This window comes from Merops nubicus, unplaced genomic scaffold (genome assembly GCF_000691845.1).
Source record: "Merops nubicus isolate BGI_N331 unplaced genomic scaffold, ASM69184v1 scaffold8444, whole genome shotgun sequence".
NCBI lineage: Eukaryota > Metazoa > Chordata > Aves > Coraciiformes > Meropidae > Merops > Merops nubicus.
Window position 1 is genome coordinate 231,149 of NW_008605423.1, and position 21,011 is coordinate 252,159.

Here is a 21,011-nt window from a genome sequence, read left to right on the forward strand (position 1 = left end):
TATATAACAAAGTTTTCAGTAGGTAAAAATTCCAGCACCTTTGCAGGTGCCAGGAGGGTTCAGTAATCTGATTAGCCTACATGTTTGGGGGGTTGTTAGTTGTGTGCTCTAAAAAGCTTCCATCCCCAGGCATGTTTTAATTGCTGGGAACTGGCTTTGCAGAATGTACTTTTTTGTTTCCCAACCTTCCAATAGTAACAAGCAATTTTTAATGAATTGCACTGGCTAATGTTTCAAAAGGTCTCTTGACGGGAAATATCCTGCCTTTTACCATCAGTAAAACATCTTGTTTCTGTTCCAGACTGTGGATAAAGATATTAAATGTGCATTTTGGAACTACTCAGCAGACACAATGAATGGCAACTGGGCTACGCAAGGCTGTGAGCTGACACATTCCAACTCCACTCACATCTCATGCAAATGTAATCATCTGACTCATTTTGCTGTTTTGATGTCCTCAGGTGGCTCTGTTGTAAGTGTTATTTTAATTTAGTGTTTCACCTGATACTTTTTCCTGTCTTCATTCTTATGTTTTAATTTCAATGCAATTTATGTACTTTTCCCCCTTTAGGTTGTCTCTTGGTTTTGTTCGGCAAACACACAATTTATTGTGCACAGAGCAAACAAAATTCCTCCCATATGTGTTTGCATTTCCTTATGTCCTTTCTGCAGTATTACAGAGCAGTGATGCAGCAAAGTATCTTGTTCCAAATACACAGTCTGTTGTGCTTATTTTTGGTGCATTGCTTTTAATTTTAAATCCCACTTTAAGACTGTTGTGGGATTTAACTGGCATTCATTGTTGGTCAGTAACCATATGGCCCTGAATTTCTCTCTCACAAAACTTTGCCACCCATTTGTCTAACCTTGGCATCTAAAAATCTGTTTTAAATTCTCTCCTGAGGAGAGATTCCAGCATAATCAATTTGAAGTTTATGACTAGTAAACATGGATGGTCATGACCAGCATAAAATTGTGAAAATGACCACTCAATTTATGTCTTTATACTAAGAGGGCCCATAGATTTCCAGGGTCTATGTGGGAGTGCACAGGAGCTTAGGTCCTGCCTCAGGAGGCAGCTTTATAAGGTATCGGAACTGACAGCTAGCAGAATATTAGCATGAACATACTGTATTGAGACAGTTCTCATGCTGTGAATTTCATGCTGATAGAGACTGTTTCCTGGTTGCCAAATAGCATCCTAAGTCTTCAGTTCAAATTTAAAACCTTTGCAGGTACCCATATAGTTATTTTGAAAAGGAAGGTTGGGAGGGGAATAATCTCTGGTCCTTTATTTAGGAAAAAAAAAAAAAAAAAAAAAAAAAAAAAAAAAAAAAAAAAGATACATTTTATGGTCAGATGAATACTATCCATATTCTGATGCAAATACCACCAGCAAATGTAACTGTATTCCTATACAGAAAATATTCAGATCCAATTTTAAAATAGGCTGTGTTTCTTTGGAGAATTTTCATGTCACATATCTGGAATAGCATTTGTTTGAAGTGATTGTTGTTTCAGAGTCTTGTTTTGATCATGTCACAAATTCAGTAAGATGGTTATTCAGTTTTGCTTATCTCAGTTGCTGCTGTGATAAGTCCTTTTATATTAGAAAATGTTCATGTCATATTAATATATGTCCTACTGCCAGTGTATTTGTCATTCACTAAAATGATCTGATTTTTAAAATCATATTAGGAGATACTGATGTTAATAAAAAGTTTTGTTAAGAACTATCAGCAAATGCAAGAGCAGGAATATATACAGCTCATTGCTAATTTCCCCTAGAATTATATCTGTCTCACAAAATAACACAATACTTTTTAGATTATCCAAAGTGTACATTTTCAATGAAACTCTACAAACTGCTTAGATTAATATTTTGTAGAAAAGAAGAAAAGAACTGTATTATAGAATTATTTTTTTTCCTGAGAAGGTACAAAGCTATTCTTTTAAATATTATATTATAATTTTCCCCCAGGGTGTTACAAATTATAACATTCTTACAAGAATCACTCAGCTAGGAATAATTATTTCATTGATTTGCCTCTCCATGTGCATTTTTACATTCTGGTTCTTCAGTGAAATTCAAAGCACTAGAACAACAATTCACAAAAACCTCTGCTGCAGCCTTTTCCTGGCGGAACTTATTTTTCTGATTGGAATTAATATGAACAATAATAAGGTGAGTAATTTTCACTTGTATCTTAATTTTCTGTTGTAAAGTAAATACACAGTATATGATCTTCCATCTATTTCCAGTATTTTCCTGTATAAATACATTCTAGTGACACTGACTTCCCAGTCTAGTACATATAAAATAGTCAAAGAAGTAAGGCCTTTGTTTGAGCTGGTTTACATGGAACTTTGTTCCATGGATTTAATTTAAATTTTGTCACCTTAACTTAAACCGTGGTCTCAATGTGTTTAGCACTTTCACTTTTCGTATTCATTTGGATGCTGTATAAAGCTATATTGGTGACTTTCTGGGTGACAATTTTCCCTAAAAGTCAGGCCAGAGCTGCAGTCCCAAGCTGGCATTCAAGATATTGCTCTGTTGGCTGGAGGACTCCTTTCCGTTCTATGTGTGAGGTCTTGACCTGTCCTTGTTTCTCTTCATACAAGTTGGGATGTTGAAGTTTGCAATTTTAGGAAAGTAAGTTATGTACAAATTATCCAAATATGACTACGATAAGTAGGTGACTAGGATTTAAAATTACTTGAAAAAATATGAACTGCTACCCTGAGGTAGCACTCTGGTATTGATTCATTGAGAAGTATAATTTCACAAACACTTTGTAGTTACAGAAGTTATTTCAGAAATAATTCCTTGTGATGCCTAATTGTATTGTTTTCCAAATCATAAAAAATGAATTTTATCTGCTGGGATCAACTGTGTCAATTTCTTTAGACCTTTTTTTTTCCTGGAAGATGTGCACAAATTTTAAAAGTTGGATATAGTCTCTTTATTTCACCAGTTGCTACAGAAAATATTAATGAATAAGGGTGTTCATGGGTGCAGGCCAAGTTCTTGTCAATCAGTGCTACATCTGGGCTACTGGACCACCACTTTACAGTAGCTAGGCGGCTGTGCATATGCTGTTATATTAACAGGGACATATTAATAGAATTATGACTTTTGCTTTCTCTGATTAAATTTCTAGCTCTTCTGTTCAATTACTGCTGGATTACTCCATTATTTCCTTCTAGCTGCTTTTGCATGGATGTGCATTGAAGGTATTCACCTCTACCTTATCGTTGTGGGTGTCATCTACAATAAAGGTTTCTTGCACAAAAATTTCTATGTCTTTGGCTACGTCAGTCCAGCCGTGGTTGTTGGAATCTCTGCTGCACTGGGATACAAGTACTATGGCACCACAGAAGTGTAAGTTCTTGTTTCTGTGTCCAAATCAACATAGATAAGGATGCAGTAGTCACAACAGCACATTTCAAGGCATTTTCTGCTGTTTACTCTTCAGATGTTGGCTCAGCACAAAGAATAACTTTATATGGAGTTTTATAGGACCAGCATGTCTAATAATTCTTGTAAGTATAATTTTCATTTTTTATTACAGTACATAAAACCAATAATAAAAGGTGTTTAATAATCACCCACCCACTGCCAGCATAGCTGTAAGTGCTAATTCTAAGGCAGAATTGGCTAATTTAGACCTCTTTATAGTGTCTCTAAATTATTTATATGCTGTACATCTAAATACTTGACTAGCCTGAAAAATGAATGTTTGACAAAAAAAGCTCGATATAAGATCAGAGCTTTTTTCCTTCCTTGCTTTCTTTCTTTTATCCCAATGGTTTCAGAAATTCTGTGAAATGATTCTGGTTTTTAAGAAGTAACATCCTTGTATGTTGTTGGCATCTCAGCATGGCTCAGCAGGAGGTGTACACAGACACTATCCTAGCTCTAGCAGACAGATAATCTGGTTTTTCAAATGTTGTGTGACTTAATCTTTTATCAGTGATCGGTCATCTTTGTAAGATTAGACTGTCATCTTCATGATTTTATCACTCGTGTGTACCCTGTCATCATCAAAGCCATTTTAAACTAAATTGGGATGCCAGAGAAAAGAACCCACTATTTCACATGGGCAGACAAGTCAACTATTGATAGCCCTTATTTCAGCTGCGAAGAGGGCCTTTTTAATTCTTATTGGAAGTGGTTTGAAAGCAGCAAATTTGGTGGGTATTATATGTTCAATTCTGAATTGAGGTGATTTTGGTGCCTCAGGAGCATTTCTAAGTGCTATAAGGTTTAACAAACCATTCCAACTGTAATGGGGCATTATTAAGTATGACTGGGTTGACAGTGATCTGGCAATAGCTGAAGCTAAACAGGAGGAGAAGCTACAGTGACGAGGCCTCATGACTTCTATGGTCAAGTCAGTTATAACCCTTTGTTACTTTTAAAATATTTGGTGATAAATCTGGGGATTTATAAAAAAGAAGTGGCAGTGCCTAACACACAAGATGATAGTAAACCAGTTTTATTTCAATGCGTTAGCCCTTCCAAAGCTTAATAAAGTATCAGGTATAATTCTGGTCAAATTCCACCTCATATTCCTACTGTAGATTTGGGATAGGCTAGGATCAACCTGCCAGGTGCAAATGCAGGGTGATGCCTCCCCAACTTACCGTCCTGGTAAACATAGCAGACTTCAAGAGAGGCAAGTCACCACAACCTGCCTTGGCTCAGGGTCAGGTAGCTCTGATGGCAAGCAGGTTATTACAATAAAACAAAATAATTGGGATAAATCATCCTTTATAAGGAAAGTCTTACACTTCTTAGATTTAAGTTGGTGATTTCCTATTTCCTATTTGGACCTTATCTATTTCTTCAATGAAGGCAGCAGGATTGGAATTTTTTGGTTGTTGTTCTCATTCCTGTTCCTCATCTGTCTTCAGGTGAAGATTTATGGGCAGTGACCTATCACTGCACTGTTAGCACAGGAAAACTGAATTATGAACATATACAAGATTCATGCATCTGTAACCTTGTTTTCAGCTCCAGCCGAGCTATGCCTGATGCGGAATCATAGGTACACAGTACAGAGGCATAACTGGTCTGCAATGGCTTTAATGTAAGCATAGATGGCCACAGAGGCAAATCCTGCAAGCTGAACTCTGCAGCCTGTAGTGGCTTTTTGAGTACTCCAGATCTTCCAACAATCCCTGCAAATTAAAAAAAAAAAAAAAAAAAAAAAAAAAAAAAAAAAAAAAAAAAAGAGCCAGTGATAGAAGTTACATGGGCCTTAGGTACCAATGCAGTCCTCCTATAGATGAGGACAGCAGCCAGAAAGTTTTTTTCCTTCCACTCCTTTGCCTAAATGAAGCCACACAAAGGAGCTGTAGCTGGGCAGCTAGACAACCCTGTGGTTGTTTTGCTACTTTTTATGTGTTATGGAAGTATTTTGTGATAACTTGTTTTCACAGTAACCACATACCTTTTTTTTTTTTTTCTTCTTTTTATAATCATACACTGCTAGACTTAAGAGGAAAGGCAACCCATGTTCAGCAAGCTACTTTGTCTGCTGTCTGATTTTTTTTGTTGTTCAGCATTTGCACAGCTTGTTTTGATGGGGTGAAAACAAGTTGAAATCTGAACCACAAGAGCTATGTTTGCAAAGAGTGCAGGCAGCTAGGTAATTTGCTTGCACTCTCTCCAGGTTATTGTCTAAGGAAAATATGGAAAACTTTATTAAAATAGGCACCTTAGAACATGAAGTTGGTGTTAGATTTCTGCTCTGTGGAAGGCATGTTTCTGGTGATAACTCTGTTTCCATTGTCCAGTATTCCTGTTGAGCAAACTGCATGGGCTCCACCTTAACAAAGATTAAATACTTCCCAAAGTAGTTCCACTTAGGAAATACTTATAATTTCAGAAGGCAATCTCTTTCCAAGATTTCAATTCTGTCCACAGGTAATTAAAGTGGGAAAACAAAACAACAAAACGCCACTAATTAAGGACTCTGAAAAGGAAAAGTTATTTTTGTCCCAGATTAAGCAGATAGTGCACCACAACCCTCATATAAAAGGCTTCAAAATCTGGCAGCTTCAAGCTTACATTTAATCCCAAACTTCATCAATGGCATTGAGTTTGCAAGTTTTGAAAGAAGAGCTTGGAGAATCTGGAGACCAGAGTCACTCACCACAAATGATTCTTGCACAAAAACACTAAACTCATTATGAGCACAAACGCCCATGTACCTGAGTGATGCTTTCTGATTTTGTGAATGGGGATCCAGGAGGTCTGTGGTTTGGATTACACTGTCATATGCCTTTGAGACAGCATGGAAATGATGAAGAACAGAACCAGTTCTGTACCAATGAGTTTTCTGTCTTGGGGCACGTTATTTCAAATGCTTCCTTGGACTTTAAATCTGCAGTAATAGTGAAACATAAGGAGCTCAAGTGTTTATTAGAAGTACAAATTAGGTTCTCCTCTGATTGCCTAAGCAGAAATGCTACTTCTGAAGGTGTTTGCTTATTAATATTAAGGTTCTGTTGGAATTCTTAAGTGCAAAGCAATGGCCTTATTGATCCCATCTAAAAGTTATTATTATATTATTAGATTGGTAGCTGTACATGAAAAGGAGTGGGTCAGAAGATCTTTAGATGGAGTTAGCAAAGAAAGGGCATTTTAAACCTTTATAAAGCAAGCTGCAAGCTGAAGATAATTTCTGCAACTTATTTCTTCCTCCTAATACTTGTAATCTTCAGAACCACAACTATTTTAGCTAAAACTATGCAGTAGATTAGATCAAAGCATAGAAGTATGGAGAATTTTTTTATAGCAATTATTTAAACTTATTAATCAAAAAGTGAGTTTATCACAAGCTTTAAGGGACAAACATTCACACGTACCACAACCCATGCCTGATTGAGGCAAATACAAATATGAGTTCCAGAGATAAAAGGTCTGAAAATGGAAAAAAAATATCCCTAGAACATTTTCTTTTCTTTTGTAATACCCTTACAATAATAATCTCCCAGTAATACGAAGTGTGTAGAATGGAAATAACCATTTGTCTGCAGTTTTGCTGAGCGTGTAATGTCAGCCAGCAGCAAACTCCTTCCCTTTGTGGAGCACTTGGACATGGCTTTCCTCACCTCTGCCATGACAGCTCACTCTGTGTTGAGGGGGAGCAGACCTATGCAAGGGCTTCATTCTGCATCACTGACATTTTTAGAATCTTCGTCTTTTAAACTCTGTGAAGACAGGACATCTCACTACTTTTAGTTATGGTGAGATGTCCATCTGGTAGTAGAAATGACGTTGTTTGGAAGGGTTGGGTGAGTACTATTAATGCTGTACTTATGAAAGTCTACAAGCCATTAAAAAGAAAAGCTGGAAGAGAACCGCTGCTACTCCAAGTGCAGCTACAGGCAGCCTTTCTAATACACCTCTCACACACAATCTTCTTCCACTAAATATGTTCATTTCAACTTTGTGCAGTAAGTCCAAAGTCACCCATGACAACATGATTTGCACCTTTTCAGTATTGACAGTCATGTAGGCTTAACTTTTATACCCACTGTCACTGCTATAATAGATTGGCGTACCTCTGTGAGAAACCAGGACTCAGAAATGTGACGTGTTGTAGCATTAATAGGTGCAATTTGCCGTTTAACAGTATAAATTTATCAGCATCGTTTGTTGAGATCACCTCTGTAGTAATAAGATGCAGACCTACTCTTTGCAGTTGGAACATTTCCAAAATTGCGCATCATACAAATAATCCTCTCCGTGGCTTTTAACCAAACATCCTAGTGCTGTGCAGTGAGGAGCTGGCTCTTGTGTGCTCTTCCTTGTTTTACTCCTCTAATGTGTGTTTTCAGCACTCTTGAAGGTGTCTGGCTTGACTTCAAGCTCCAGTTTCTTGAAAAATTTGGTAATCATAATGTTTGCAAATACAACAACGGCTTATACATGGGCCTTGCAATTTTCAGAGCATTACTGTAAACTTGACTTGGAACATACAAGCGAAGGATAGTTCTTAGGACAGGTATCCTCAGAAAAGACAAGTTCTTTTTATTAAGCATTCCTGTATGTAATAAATGTAATGAATAATCAACTGTAAAGCAAAAATATTCTAAGAGATGCAGTGATTGATTAACAATGCTGGTTTGAACTTCCCATGTATAAACGAATGGATAAATGAATAAAATATACAGATTGCAGTTGAAAAATACAAAAAAAAAAAAAAAAAAAAAAGTGACATATGAGTGATGAAAGCAGGCTAGCAGTAGAGTAATGTTTTTCATTAAGGAACTGCCTGCATATTCATTAGAGCTAGTCGATTACTTTAAAAATATATTCATCAGATAAATTATTTGATGAATTTTACCATTATTTGTCAAGTAATTTATTCAACAAAAAAGGTAAAATTAATGTAATAGTGCATTCATCAAACCTTTTGGACAGCTCTAATACTTATTCAGTTCTGTACATTTAGTTTGATTCAGGATTAGTAGTACTGCTGCAATCAATGCAGAAAAATTTCCTGGCAAATCCATTACTCTGCTGTTTCCTCATATACTCACAGATTTCATGTACTTAATCTAGGCCATCGAAACTGAATATCTTTCCTTTAGAAAAGTAAATATTCAAAGAGTTTAAAGTTTTACATTTTCCCAGACTTACATGATCTGTCAGTGCATTGCTCCCACTTTAAAAAAAAAAATAAAAAATTAGAAAACACCCCCTCTGTCATCAATCACATCACATCACATTGTGTCACATCGGTGTTATCAAGTACACTGCCTCTGCAGGCTTCTGCACATTATTCTTCCTCTTCTTCAGTGAAGCAGGTCATGTTTAGTACTCTTGATATTTCTTGCTATTTTAAGGATTACTATTGGAAAAACTGTTTGACCTCTGACCTCCATCATAATACACATACCACCATCACACATTTTTCACTGAATATTTATGCTTTGGAAAGTTCTAGGGTTTGGTTGTTTGGGTTTTGTTTTGTTTTGTTTTGTTTTGTTTTGTTTTTCCCAAAGGGATATTTGTGATAAATGTCTAGTTATATATTTTAGCTAGAAAAAAAAGCTATACTCTGTAAAGTTTACTGTATGTTTTTCAGAAAATAGCTGCTTTATACATTTTGTTTATATCTACTCTTGTTCCTTCGTCTGCTTTTTTAGTGGAAATAAATTTCCTATAGGGGTTAGAAATAGCTTTATTATTCTTTATGAAAGAATAATAGTCCCCTTTTCATCAGCTCCTCTGTGTCTTCAGTTAAAGGTGTCTCTGTTGCATTTCTTATGCCATTGTGGATAAAGTGGATCTAATTAACAATATAGTGGCATTAGAGACTGAGTCTGCAACTTTGGTTGAAACAGATTAGTTTGAACTGTGGTGTAGTTTAGCAACAACAATACCTGCTGTGCTACATAATCAGAGTCAGAAAGTGCTTGTCCTGTTCAGTGGGCAGGACCAGCTTTAACCTCTAAGCCATAGGTTCCATAGTGCCATAACCAATGGATACAGTTTCTCAGCAAGACCAGGGCCTTCACATGAAATCAATTTTTCCCTCCCTTCCCTCTGTCACTAAAACCCCTGTTCTAAAGACCCTTGAATGAATTGGGAAAAAAGGTTTGGCCATTAGGCTACAACATGAAAATTACTTACTCTTATGTTGTTATATAGGAACAAATTCGTCCCACAAGGCTCAAAGATCTTTGCAGGATGTCCTGTATAAAAGTTTACTTCTTAAAAATCAACATAGCTATTAGTGTTGTAAGAAAAACCATGTGAACAAGTGCTCCCCCAGATTCACTGAAAGCACATTGGGCTTAAACAGTCAAGTGTGTCCTGTGTCTTCAAGAATGAAGCAAGTGGAAACAGCAAGTGAAGGAGTACAGGTGGATGGCAAGGAGAAAGTGAAGGGAAAGAAGGGAAGGAGAAAGTGAAGTGAAAGAGCACCCGCAGGTGCCAGCTGGCTGTGCACATTTCCTGAGAAGTCCCACAGCTTGGTGCAGGTTACTATCCCAGGCATATTTTTCTGGCAAGATAAACTGTGCCCACTCTTCTAATGGACCCACGTATATTAAGACTCAGTTTTTGGGTTTTTTTGTTTGTTTTTTTTTTTTGAGGCAAGCCACACAACTATCTGAATCAGTGTTCCTTTTTTTTTCTTTAATTCCTTAATATACTCTTGATGATTCTTTACTTGGCCCTTGCTATAAGCACAATTATGGTAAACACTATACCCTAAATTGTTCATTGAAAGGACACCATAGATTTGCTTTAGACCTCCAACACTACATATTTTCTCACTCAAATCACTCTTTTCTTCCACTATTCTACTGATCCTTTGATTCATTGCTCACAGGCATTTAGAGAAGCAAATTGACATTCACAGTAGTAATTGCATGTGAATACTCTGGAAATCTCACTTGGTCATTGAAAGAGCTTTCTGTGGCTTTGAGTAAGATGGTAAGCCACAGCATGGGATTTTGTGACCACATCCAAAGCAGAATCATGAATGTTTCTAAAAATCAAAAGGCCAAATCCTTTAGAGGATTTGGCAAACTGGAAGGAGTGGACAGTTTTCTGCTAACTGTTTATACCTCCAAAATGGCAAATAGAGTCTGTTGTCGGACTTGACATCTCAGTTGTGCTCCTGATCCTGCCTCTCTCCTCGTAGCTGGTCCAATTCACTAAAGCTAGCTGCTCTAAAAGGTAATACAGAGGTATTTTACTCCTCTTTGATAGGTAAAAATATTTCTGCATGGATCCTGCATAAGGCTCCAGATGCAAGCTAGGACATAGCTTTGCATAGATTTGCATTTATGCAAATAAACCATGGGACTATGTAACACATAGTCTTAAGTCTTTGATGCACCTGGGATCAGTTCATTAAACAGCCTGATTTATGTCATTACCAACTCGTAAGTAAATATACCTTGGAAAAGGAGAAGAATACATCTAGTAATAAATTGCACTGCAAGCAAGATAGACTCCAGTTCTACCACTGGATCTAGTTTGGCTAACATTTATGGCTGAGATCAGATACAGCTCTATTGGTTCATTCCTCCTGCTCTTGACTGCAGAACTGAGGTTAAATAAAAATATTTAAGTCAATATGCATTTAAATTTGCAATTCAATAAAAAAAGAAACATTGAATCCGGAAGTCTGAGCAGCTATTTGCTCAGATGAAAAATATAGAAATTTAATTTGTTTATTTAGAGCTCATTATAAGTGTTCTAAAAATTTAAAGGAAAAATTTAATTGACATATGTAAAAGAACTTTGAATTATTCACATATAAAGAGCAACTTTTTGTGAAAAATATGCATTTCCTGAGACAAGTTTTGAAATAAACTCATTTAGCTATGTTTTAACTTTTAAAACAAGTAAAATTATAAAAATCTTAGAATCATAAAATTCTAATCCTGCATTATTGAAAATATTTCTCCCCAAATATAGCCTACAGGGGATTTGTTAATGTTTTTGTTCCATACTCTGCTCCCAGATAAGACTGCTGTTGTATACCTAAAGCATCTGAGAAGTTTTATTCACTAGGAACATGAAAATGAAACAAATTAGTAAGGAGACAAACCCAGACGGTTTGACTGCCAGCTTGTGTCCAATTTTATGCAATTAATATGGCATACATTTTCATTTTGAAGCTTAAACTGTTGCATTGTTAATAGCTTAATTCCATTCTCCCCTGACTGAAATAACAGTGACCCACCGAATGTTGTCATTTTACCCAGCCGTTAGCCATACAGCCAAAAAGACAGAAATGCATTGCTCTCTGTGGCAGAACTCAGACCATCACAAGCTCATTAATTCAAACACTCATAATGAGGGTCATTGTAAAGACATACAGATACAGCTGCTCTGAACTTCAGACATTTTTTGAAAGAGCCAAATTCAATATGATATATGTTAAAAATTCAAGCATATGCCTAAGAGAGCAGCAGGAGAAATTTTCTCATTCTTTTTTGTGAGATCTGACATCAGCATATAGATGGTTTCATCAATTATTGAGACAGAGACTAAGAAAGGAAAAGGGAATGATTTGGGGTTTTCATTTTTGAAGTCTGAATGTAAAGTGTTCAGACTGAATCAAAACTAGCATGTCTGAACCTTTAGAATTAGCTGCCTCTTTCTTGTACCTACTCTTCTTTGTGATACTAGAGAGCCTTAAAAGACTGGTATTTAAAGTGTTTTAATAACTTTTGAAAGGCTGGAGTGTATCTTTTACACAAGGATATCTTATATGAAATTACCAATTCCTTTTTCATTCTATAAATACATGTGTATTGGAAACAGCCTCAAACACTCAGCCTCATATCAGACAATTACTCTACTGTTAAAAAAAGAACTTCCTTTAGATAGTCCTGGTTGGAACTGGGGGATGAGGGAGATCCAGGTCTCCCTGCTCCAGTGAATATTTAATTATTTATATGGCATGGAATAGATCCAGCAAGGCTGACAGAGAAATAGCAGTACAGAGGCTGGAGAAAATAAGGGTCATAGCCAAGTCTGAATATTAAGTACAAGAGAAAATTGTGCCTATGTCTCCAACACCCTGGATAAATGCCCTGTCCGCAGGGATTGTCATTGTTCAGGATTGTCCTTTCTGCTTTTAATCAGAAGAGCTATCCTGGTCAGGTAGCCTTTCCTGGTGAAAGTATAGTCTAAAAGAGTAAATGTCTTTTAGTGCTAATGAGTTGACATTTAAAAAAAAAAAAAAAAAAAAAAAAAAGTTAAACTAAATTTTCTTGAATGCCTCTCATCCTGATCTGTTTCATTTTACCAGATGTCCAAGTCTTAATTCCGCTATCACCATGAAAAATGGACCATTTCCCCTGAGCTTTCAAGTGCTTATTGTCTTGCTTAAAAAAAAGGAGGGAGGAAATGGGAAAAAAAAGACTTCTTAGCTGCCAAATTTGACAGCTGTCAGCTACCATGATGGGCCAAAATGATGATATATAACTTCACTCAGTATCTTACAATTTAATTGTAATTAATTATGAAAGAAGCTACAACTCTTCAACATGAGTGCAAATATTTCTATTTGCAGGCAGATGTTTTGCATGCTTTATTAAATTTTGTGTATTTCATACCATTCAGTGCTCAACTAAAAATAACTATCATTCTGTACCTACACAGAGTTTCATGCAGTGTGAAGGACTAACATCGTATTTACTTGAGGATAGAACATTATGTTACTCTTCCAGTATGCAAAATACATACATTTAACAGTGGAATTAAGGACCTATTTTAAATATAGCAGTTGCTAAGCAATGTGCTATTAGCACAAACTCCAACAGCTTGGAACATTTAGTATTTTAGGACCTACGTGCTCATTTTTATATTATTACTTAGTTCTCAAAATACAGTTAGTAATCAACAGGGAAGTCTGTAATTTGCTCTAGACAATAAGTGAGATTGTTTCTCAGTGCTCTTCTGGATCCTCACCTTATGAAAAAGAACTATAAATATTATTATGTCTTGATATGTGTACAACTCTATTATTTTCTTCTACAGATGGTAGATAGGTGAAATTCTGTTGCAATGGTCCCAGAACTGCTAGGAGTGGAAAACAAAACAGCAGTATCTTGTTCTACCCATGCCCACCATTGGGCACTTTTCCTTCATTACAGAATCCTATCCAGAATTACCCTGTTCAGTTAGTAGTAGTATAGATTAATTATTAAAATTAGTCCTGTAGTGCACCTGAGCATGATGAGTTAAACCTGATTCCCACTGAATCTCAGGGGGAGGGAGGGCTGAGGATGCTCAGCACCCCTCAGAATAGCAGTTTGGGGTATTTTGTCAAAGAAAATAAAAAAAAATAAATAAATAAACAGCTCAGTTCTGGGCTTGGAATCAATGCAGTTCCCCTTTAGCCTATTAGACTTGCCGAGAAGCCCTCTCAGGACATGCAGCAGTTCCTCTGACTGCTCAGCCATGTAATAATGCTGAAAATGAAGGCACAAGAACTCACCATGTCACACTGTAACGTCGTTATTCACTTGATAAAACTATGGCCATGCCACAACGTTTCATGCTTTGGGTTTGCCTAAAGCTGCAAAGTAGCTCTGCTCATTATACAGGTAACTTCTCCCCAAAGCCAGCATGTGGCAGCAGCAGTCCCCAAGCTGGTCTTTTCCAGGCTTGTGCAAAGCCAATCCTGAGCTTGGTTTCACAGTTGCCTGCACATCTTGCTGTACTCCAGCTTGCTGCCTCTCTGGAGACAATGTGCCTTATGTTTGCCATTTCATTCTCATTCACCTTGCCTGTCACCTTAAGGCAGCTTTAATTATAACGTTGTCGAAGGTTTATTCAACTAGATCTGAAGATTGTGCTTTAATTACAAAAATGAAAATATGTTTGTGACCAAAGTGGGTATAGAACACTGTATTTGGCTGTAAGTAGCAGCTGATGCCTTTTCAGATGTTTTAATGTCTCTCATCCAGAAGTCCCTCAGTTTGGCTCAGCTAAAAGATTTGAGGATCCAGGATTCCTTGTGGCTATCTATAATTTTGATTAGTTTTACAGCCTGCTACCTCTGTTTCTGCTCATTTGAAGCTCAGTTTTGGATACAAATTCAAATTACTTAAGTGACTGTATTTTGGCCAGGCATTTTGGGTGATTTGACTTCTCTTCCCTTTTACAGATATATGTATGGCTTGGGGGGGATATCAGTTATTTAAAGGTCATTTCCCTTTTAGTCCTGCTCAGTCCAATTTCTCTGTATTCCTACTCAATTTCATCACCCAAGATGATCTTTTTACTTTACATTTCCCAGAAATAATTTGGGTTATTGATATGTTCATACCAAAGAACATGCAGAGTATCAGGTTGAAGGAGAATATGTTAAGTTTATGATGCCTGTTGGATCACCAGTTTAAAGGTTGCACTTGACACATTATTAACACTATCTAGTTTTTTTCTCCTGAATTAATCATGAGTTCATGTTATTGTTTTCTGTCAAGTTTCACTGCATTCCTGTGTCACAGGACAGTTGCAACTATCTTGTTGTTACCTATTTTGTCCCCAAAGGAAGAAATGCAGCTACAGAGGCCTCTAACTTATGTTGAAAAGAAAAAAAAAAAAAGAAAAATTATATGTTGCCTCAAAGCTACTGTTTTGAGACACTGAACATTGTGTAAGGGCAGCCTATGCACTTTGCTATAGATATTTTTTATTAATGGAGTGCTTCAAAATGCGGCAAGAACTGACTTAAGACTTTAATAAATCTTGGAAATGACTGGGTGTTTCAGAAGTTAAGCTCACCCTCATTACCCTGTAACACTACCTCCTGCAAGGCTACCTGAGAAATATTGTACAATAATTGTGTTCTGGCAGCTGACTCCACGGAGCCCGTGTTAACCTCTCCGGTTCCTCCGATACATACAGATTATTCCCATTTGAATGGATTGATGAATGAAAAGATCATAGTTAATGGGCATTACATTCATGCAGGGGGCCAAATCCTATTATCCTGTGCAATGGACAGTGTAAATAGTATTTTTATAAAGGTACCCCACTGGGACCGAGAGAAATGGAGTCTGCTGCTGCAAGGCCCCACATCTGTTCATTGCCTGCCCCACCCTTGCTCAGCAAAACCCCCTCCATTTCTGCAGCTGGTTTATGTGACCAAAGGATAAGGAGGTTTGGCCCACAGAGCTTCTTACAGAGCCTATTAGTGGCAATAGGAAGGCTTTCATTGAATTAGAAGCCTTGACAGGGATGAAGGAGATGAAGGTTGGTCATGTGGTCTGTGCTGCAGTCTTGATAGCAGCTTCTGAAAAAGTAGCAGTGTGTATTCTCCATGCTCATGGTCTTTTGATCACATTTCATCCTACCTTTTTCGGATTCCTAAGTAAATTAGGTGAGTTATGCAGATTACAGCGTGTGACCTAGGTTTTTTGATATACTATTCACCAACAAACATAAGATAAAATGTAAGTCTGCATATAATTACCCACAACTGCTGAGTGACTTATAATTAACTTTGAAAAATTGCTGGTTTAAGAGATATTATAGATTACAGTTTTAAGTATAGAGAGCTTCAGAATAGCTCTCACGATCAGTGCAAGTACAAGGTATTCAGTGAAGGATTAATTCCCTAAACTGCTAATCAGCTCTATCTCCTGTCTTATCAAATTGTAAATACATTATGCTGTATTAAAGTATGAGCATTCAGCTAATTAAAACAGAGACTGAATTTAATATCAGATACTCCCCCTCTGACAAAAGAAAAATGTTCTAAGGACATACATAACAAGTGTTAACAAATGAAAGTGATTCTTTTTGAAGTGATTCTGTGATTCTACAGCAGCCTTTTGTTTTCATTTTGGAGGACTTTTTTTTTTAAGAAAAAAGGAGGGAGAAAAGCCACGCAGTCTTTTTGCAGAAATAAGTTGGGGAAGACACTAATTCTGTTCAGTCTACAGCTGGAAGCCCACAGGAACCAACTGAGGGATTACAGCCAAGGATCTACAAATAGTATCTGGATGACATCCAGCTAAAATTTCATTAATTTACTAACATTTCTAATGGATTCTGGTGTTAAATGCTGCAAAGCAAGATAAGAATTTTTAAAAAGCAAGAAAACAAACCTAATCACATTGTTAAAGGAATGCAGTATAAATTCAAATGAAAGATCAGTGAAGCCTAGCCATACAAACAGAGGTTCAGAACTGTAATTGAGCATCATTTGCGAAACTGCTTCCTTTAGTTGCCTTTTTCTCTTTCAAACTGAAACAAAGTGATGCAATTGTAAAGAAGGTGGGGAAAAGAAAACATACTAAAACTATTCACATACAAAACAAACAAAAAATATAAGAAAGAATATGCAGCAAGGAGCCTTTCAACCAAGGTTTTTTTTGTGCCACTTGAAAATTTTCACACCCCAAAGCCTTCAGAACATACAATGTTATTAATGCTATTCAGCAACAAAAGACATACATTTTGTCAAGATCTACAAGATACAGTGTAATAGAAAATCGGGGGGAGGGGGGTGTGATTTTTTGGTTTTCTCCATTTTTCTTTCCCCTGCTGTCCCCTCCCAACCTCTTCCTTTCTTGAACATCTCTACATTGAGGGAAAAAATCACAGCAGGAAATTGAAGAAATTTACCAATAAAATCAATAAACATTTGCAGACTGTTGGTAGTGATACTTTCAGTACAGCCCTGTTTGATCAATGTTTATTACAGGGCTCATATTTCTTTAATAGAAGGGGATCAGTGCCACCTGGCACTGGATTCTGTAGGTTTCAAATACACAGAAACTTTATCTGACTAGTTTCATTTAACTGTGTAACAGTTACTAAGATTCAAAGACATCATGGTTTGAACTAAAAGTTCCTTTCTTCACTCCCCCAGGTTAATTTGTTGGCTTTTGGTGTGATTATTTATAAAGTATTTCGACACACTGCAATGTTAAAGCCAGAAGTTAGTTGTTATGAAAATATAAGGTAAGTTTGCCATTTAATACAAATTCTACCTTTTGTAAGTTTAAATACAGCCAGAGATGACAGTGAGTATCCAAAAATAACAGTTTAATCTGAAAGATTTGTAGAAATTTTTTTTTTTTTTTTCTGTTATACCTTCATACAGAGTACAAGGTAGATTTTACGGTCTCTATTTATATTGAGCAATACCTTGCACAGTAGCACTGGAGTTGTTTGAGAGGTGTTCCAGGAATATGAGTGACCTATATCAACCAGAGGGTAAAGGCTGATAGCAAGGTTAAAGAATTGTCCTCTTTTCTTAAGTACTTTCCACAGGCTCTATGCAAGCCAAACCAGATTTCAAAACCTATGCCTGAATGGGGACCAAAATATTTACCTTCAAGTAACAAGTAATTCAGTGATAAAACAACCAAGCTATTCATGTTATCAGTAAAAAGTCTACAGTAGGACATTGTGCTTCTCTGGTGCTGGGGAGGATGGGGGGCATTCTATTTAGGATTTTTACTTTGCATGCTGCTATGATTTTTCCATCAACTCACTCTCTTTAAAACTGATTTATAGGGACCTTGAAAACCATTTGTGCAGGAAAAGCTGAAGTGTACTACAGGGAACATTGAAAACAACTTACTGTTTGTGTTGCTTAGGAACACTCCTGCAGTTTCAATGCACTACACTAGATTTATAGTTAGGATTTAGCAATTGTTTGATTGATTACTTTCTCTTATTCCTCATTCTTTGTAGCTTCATGTGGTGAGCTGGTTTTAATGAAGTTGGAAATTATTCATGTTCAGAGGAGCAGTGCTAAAAACGTCTGTTGTTCAATGGAAGTCCTGCAATGACTGGGCTGAGAATGCATAAGAAAGTAATCAGTGACTTCATTTTGAAGACAACATGCTGCAATTTGCTCAAGTCTGTTAGCAAGGCTCTACAGCATGTTGGGGAAAAAAAAAAAAAATCATAGCAAATCAGTTCCTATCATTTTAAAGCATCAATATGCTGACCCAGGAACTACTTGAGAGTAATTGTGTTCTGAAAACTTTTTTTTTTTTTTTTTAAGAGAAAGAATGAAAGAAAGTAAAGCTTTACAACTGACACCATCTTCTGCAGTGAACCTGAGAGACAGCCTGGGAACCCTTTGATATGATGCACATGTACTGACCTAAGAGCATACTGTACATTTTTCAGGGTTATTTTTTGAGGAAGATAAGGAGGAGGAGAAAAAGTGCAGGAATGCTTCATAACAGACATATGTTTTTCCTTGGGGAATTACACTAACAGTAGATTTAAATCAAATCATATGGTGCTGCAGTACACCAGAGAAAACATATCTGAAGATTAAAGAAAGCAGTGTTTCAAGGCCCTCCAGTGCTCCTCTGCAGTGATTATGTGAGCTTATTCATGTCACAGTGCTACAGCACACCCTAAAGAGCAGCCCATGTGTTTGCACTTCTCAGGCCTTCGGCAGCTGTGAAAAAATTGCCTAGACAGTATTCAGCGTCTAAAGCAGTGAAGGAAGGAAAATAGTATGTGCCTGTATATTGTTTGCAACGTTTTCTTCCTCTCTAGATCCTGCGCCAGAGGTGCTCTTGCTCTTCTATTTCTCCTTGGGGCTACCTGGATCTTTGGGGTTCTTCATGTCATCCAGGGATCTGTGGTCACTGCATATCTTTTTACAATCTTCAACGCATTCCAGGGCATGTTCATCTTCATATTTCTTTGTGTGTTGTCCAGGAAGGTAAGTGTCCTATTCTTTGTGGGAAGCAATTCAGGCAGTGTCATGTACCTACACAGGCAGGTGCCCAGCCTTGCAGTGGAGTTGTATAAATATTTTATCAGAGTGAAGGAGGAAATCCTTGTGCCATTCATGAGGGAGAGGAGTGAAGAGGGGAATTCTGCCTTCAGTGGAGACAGAACCTCTTGTCTAATTTTTACCTTCTCGTGTATTTCCTCCCAGTTTTAAAATCAGTGTTTGAAACATGGGAAAATATTTTTTTAAAATTGTAAAACTGGTTATAGTGCCATTAGCCCAGTGAAATAATGCAAGATGTGAAATAAAACTCACTTCCAGTCTTCCAGTTAGCAGCAGAATTCACCCACACTATCCTGAGATGATACTTTAATCAATATTCTGTCCTAAAGTCAAAAGCAGACCCACCTTAATGTATACAGTGACAGCTGCAGTACAAAATGAGTTTGAAAACACATATAGGCCTATTAATAAATCTATCTCATATTTGAATTTCTATTTTTTATTTCAGATCCAGGAAGAGTACTACAGGTTGTTCAAAAATGTTCCTTGCTGTTTTGGCTGCCTGAGATAAATTTAAGGAAAAACATACACGAGCATCTCAGTGGAAGAAGCAAGCAACCTAGATGTTTCTGTGGATGTTACAGAAAAATATGGTATTGTGAAAGTCTGAAATGACCCAGTGAGCAGGCATATCTCTTAACTGAATTACTGACTGGTTTTGTAAATACATGGGCATTCATGCAGAGCATTTATATTATGTTGTATACAAACAGTAGACAAAACAAACTGGATTATTGAAAAACAAATATTAGTGAAGAACAGGGAAAGAAGAAAATTCCTAAAAAAGCTCAAGACTTTTCATGACTTAGGGTTTGTTTCTAATATTAGAAATATCTGCAGTTCTTGAAAACAAGATACCAAAAACCAACTGGCACAGCAGATTTTATGAGTTGCTTTGCTAGTGGAAACATGTTCACTGTCTTTTTGTGGTAATGAGCTTCTTACATTAAGTTATGTGTGGCCATCTGCAGGGAAAGGGTTCCATTAAATAGTCAATAGATAAAGATCTGCTTCAGCCCAGACTTCTGAAAACATTTCTTTTAATTTAAAGTAGATTAAAAAAGGAATTTGTTTAATATTATTCTCTTATCACTCTGAAATATATATTTGTATATTAATCAATTCTTTATTTTTATAACTTTGAAAGAACTGAGCTGAGGTCAGATCTGATATAAGAATGGTGGGACAACCATTTTATAAGTGAGAGATTATTTTGTGAATACTTTGAAAAAGATCTGGTTCTTGTTTTATTGAATTGCCAAAAAGACTGAGATTTGATAAACTGGCACTATGATTTTGGAGGCTGTGGGAAGATGCTTTCACAAGTTTGTCCCCTGATAGAGATGTTTGGAATGCAGACCTTGTAAAAGTAAAGTGGCAGAAATCACCCATGCAGAAGAGTACAGACTTAAATTCAAGGTTGTGAGTCTCCATAACATGTAAAATTGTAATTACAGTAGTTTTCCCTACTCACAGCAGCTTTGAGTCAAGCAGTTGTCTTCCTCTGAGGCTCCTGGTTTTGAAAAACTTCTCCAGTGTTGAATCATAGGAGCATGCATAGATCTACTGAAATCAAAGGGAGTATTTGAGGTGTAAGTTTTTCCAGATCAGGGCATAAACACAATGCATCAGCAGTTTCACCTTTGCCATCTCACTTATTTTTAAAGTATGCTTCAATTTTTCCCGTCTAGGACCTAGTTTATGTGAAGTGCTGAGCAATCCTCAGTCCACATTGCC

At 36.7% G+C, this 21,011-nt stretch overlaps 1 protein-coding gene across 1 annotated transcript in view; it reads left to right on the top strand.

The window, feature by feature from the left end:
- ELTD1 (EGF, latrophilin and seven transmembrane domain containing 1) overlaps nucleotides 1-19,896 on the top strand; it is a 71,688-nt gene extending 51,792 nt beyond the window's left edge. Inside the window, exons 10-16 of the mRNA XM_008939333.1 lie at nucleotides 302-472; nucleotides 1,982-2,185; nucleotides 3,165-3,385; nucleotides 3,480-3,546; nucleotides 17,376-17,467; nucleotides 19,031-19,199; nucleotides 19,723-19,896. Of these exons, the coding sequence (XP_008937581.1) occupies nucleotides 302-472; nucleotides 1,982-2,185; nucleotides 3,165-3,385; nucleotides 3,480-3,546; nucleotides 17,376-17,467; nucleotides 19,031-19,199; nucleotides 19,723-19,785 (987 nt within the window). The 3' untranslated portion in view covers nucleotides 19,786-19,896. The remainder of the gene's footprint in view (nucleotides 1-301; nucleotides 473-1,981; nucleotides 2,186-3,164; nucleotides 3,386-3,479; nucleotides 3,547-17,375; nucleotides 17,468-19,030; nucleotides 19,200-19,722) is intronic.
- Nucleotides 19,897-21,011: the final 1,115 nt, after the last annotated feature.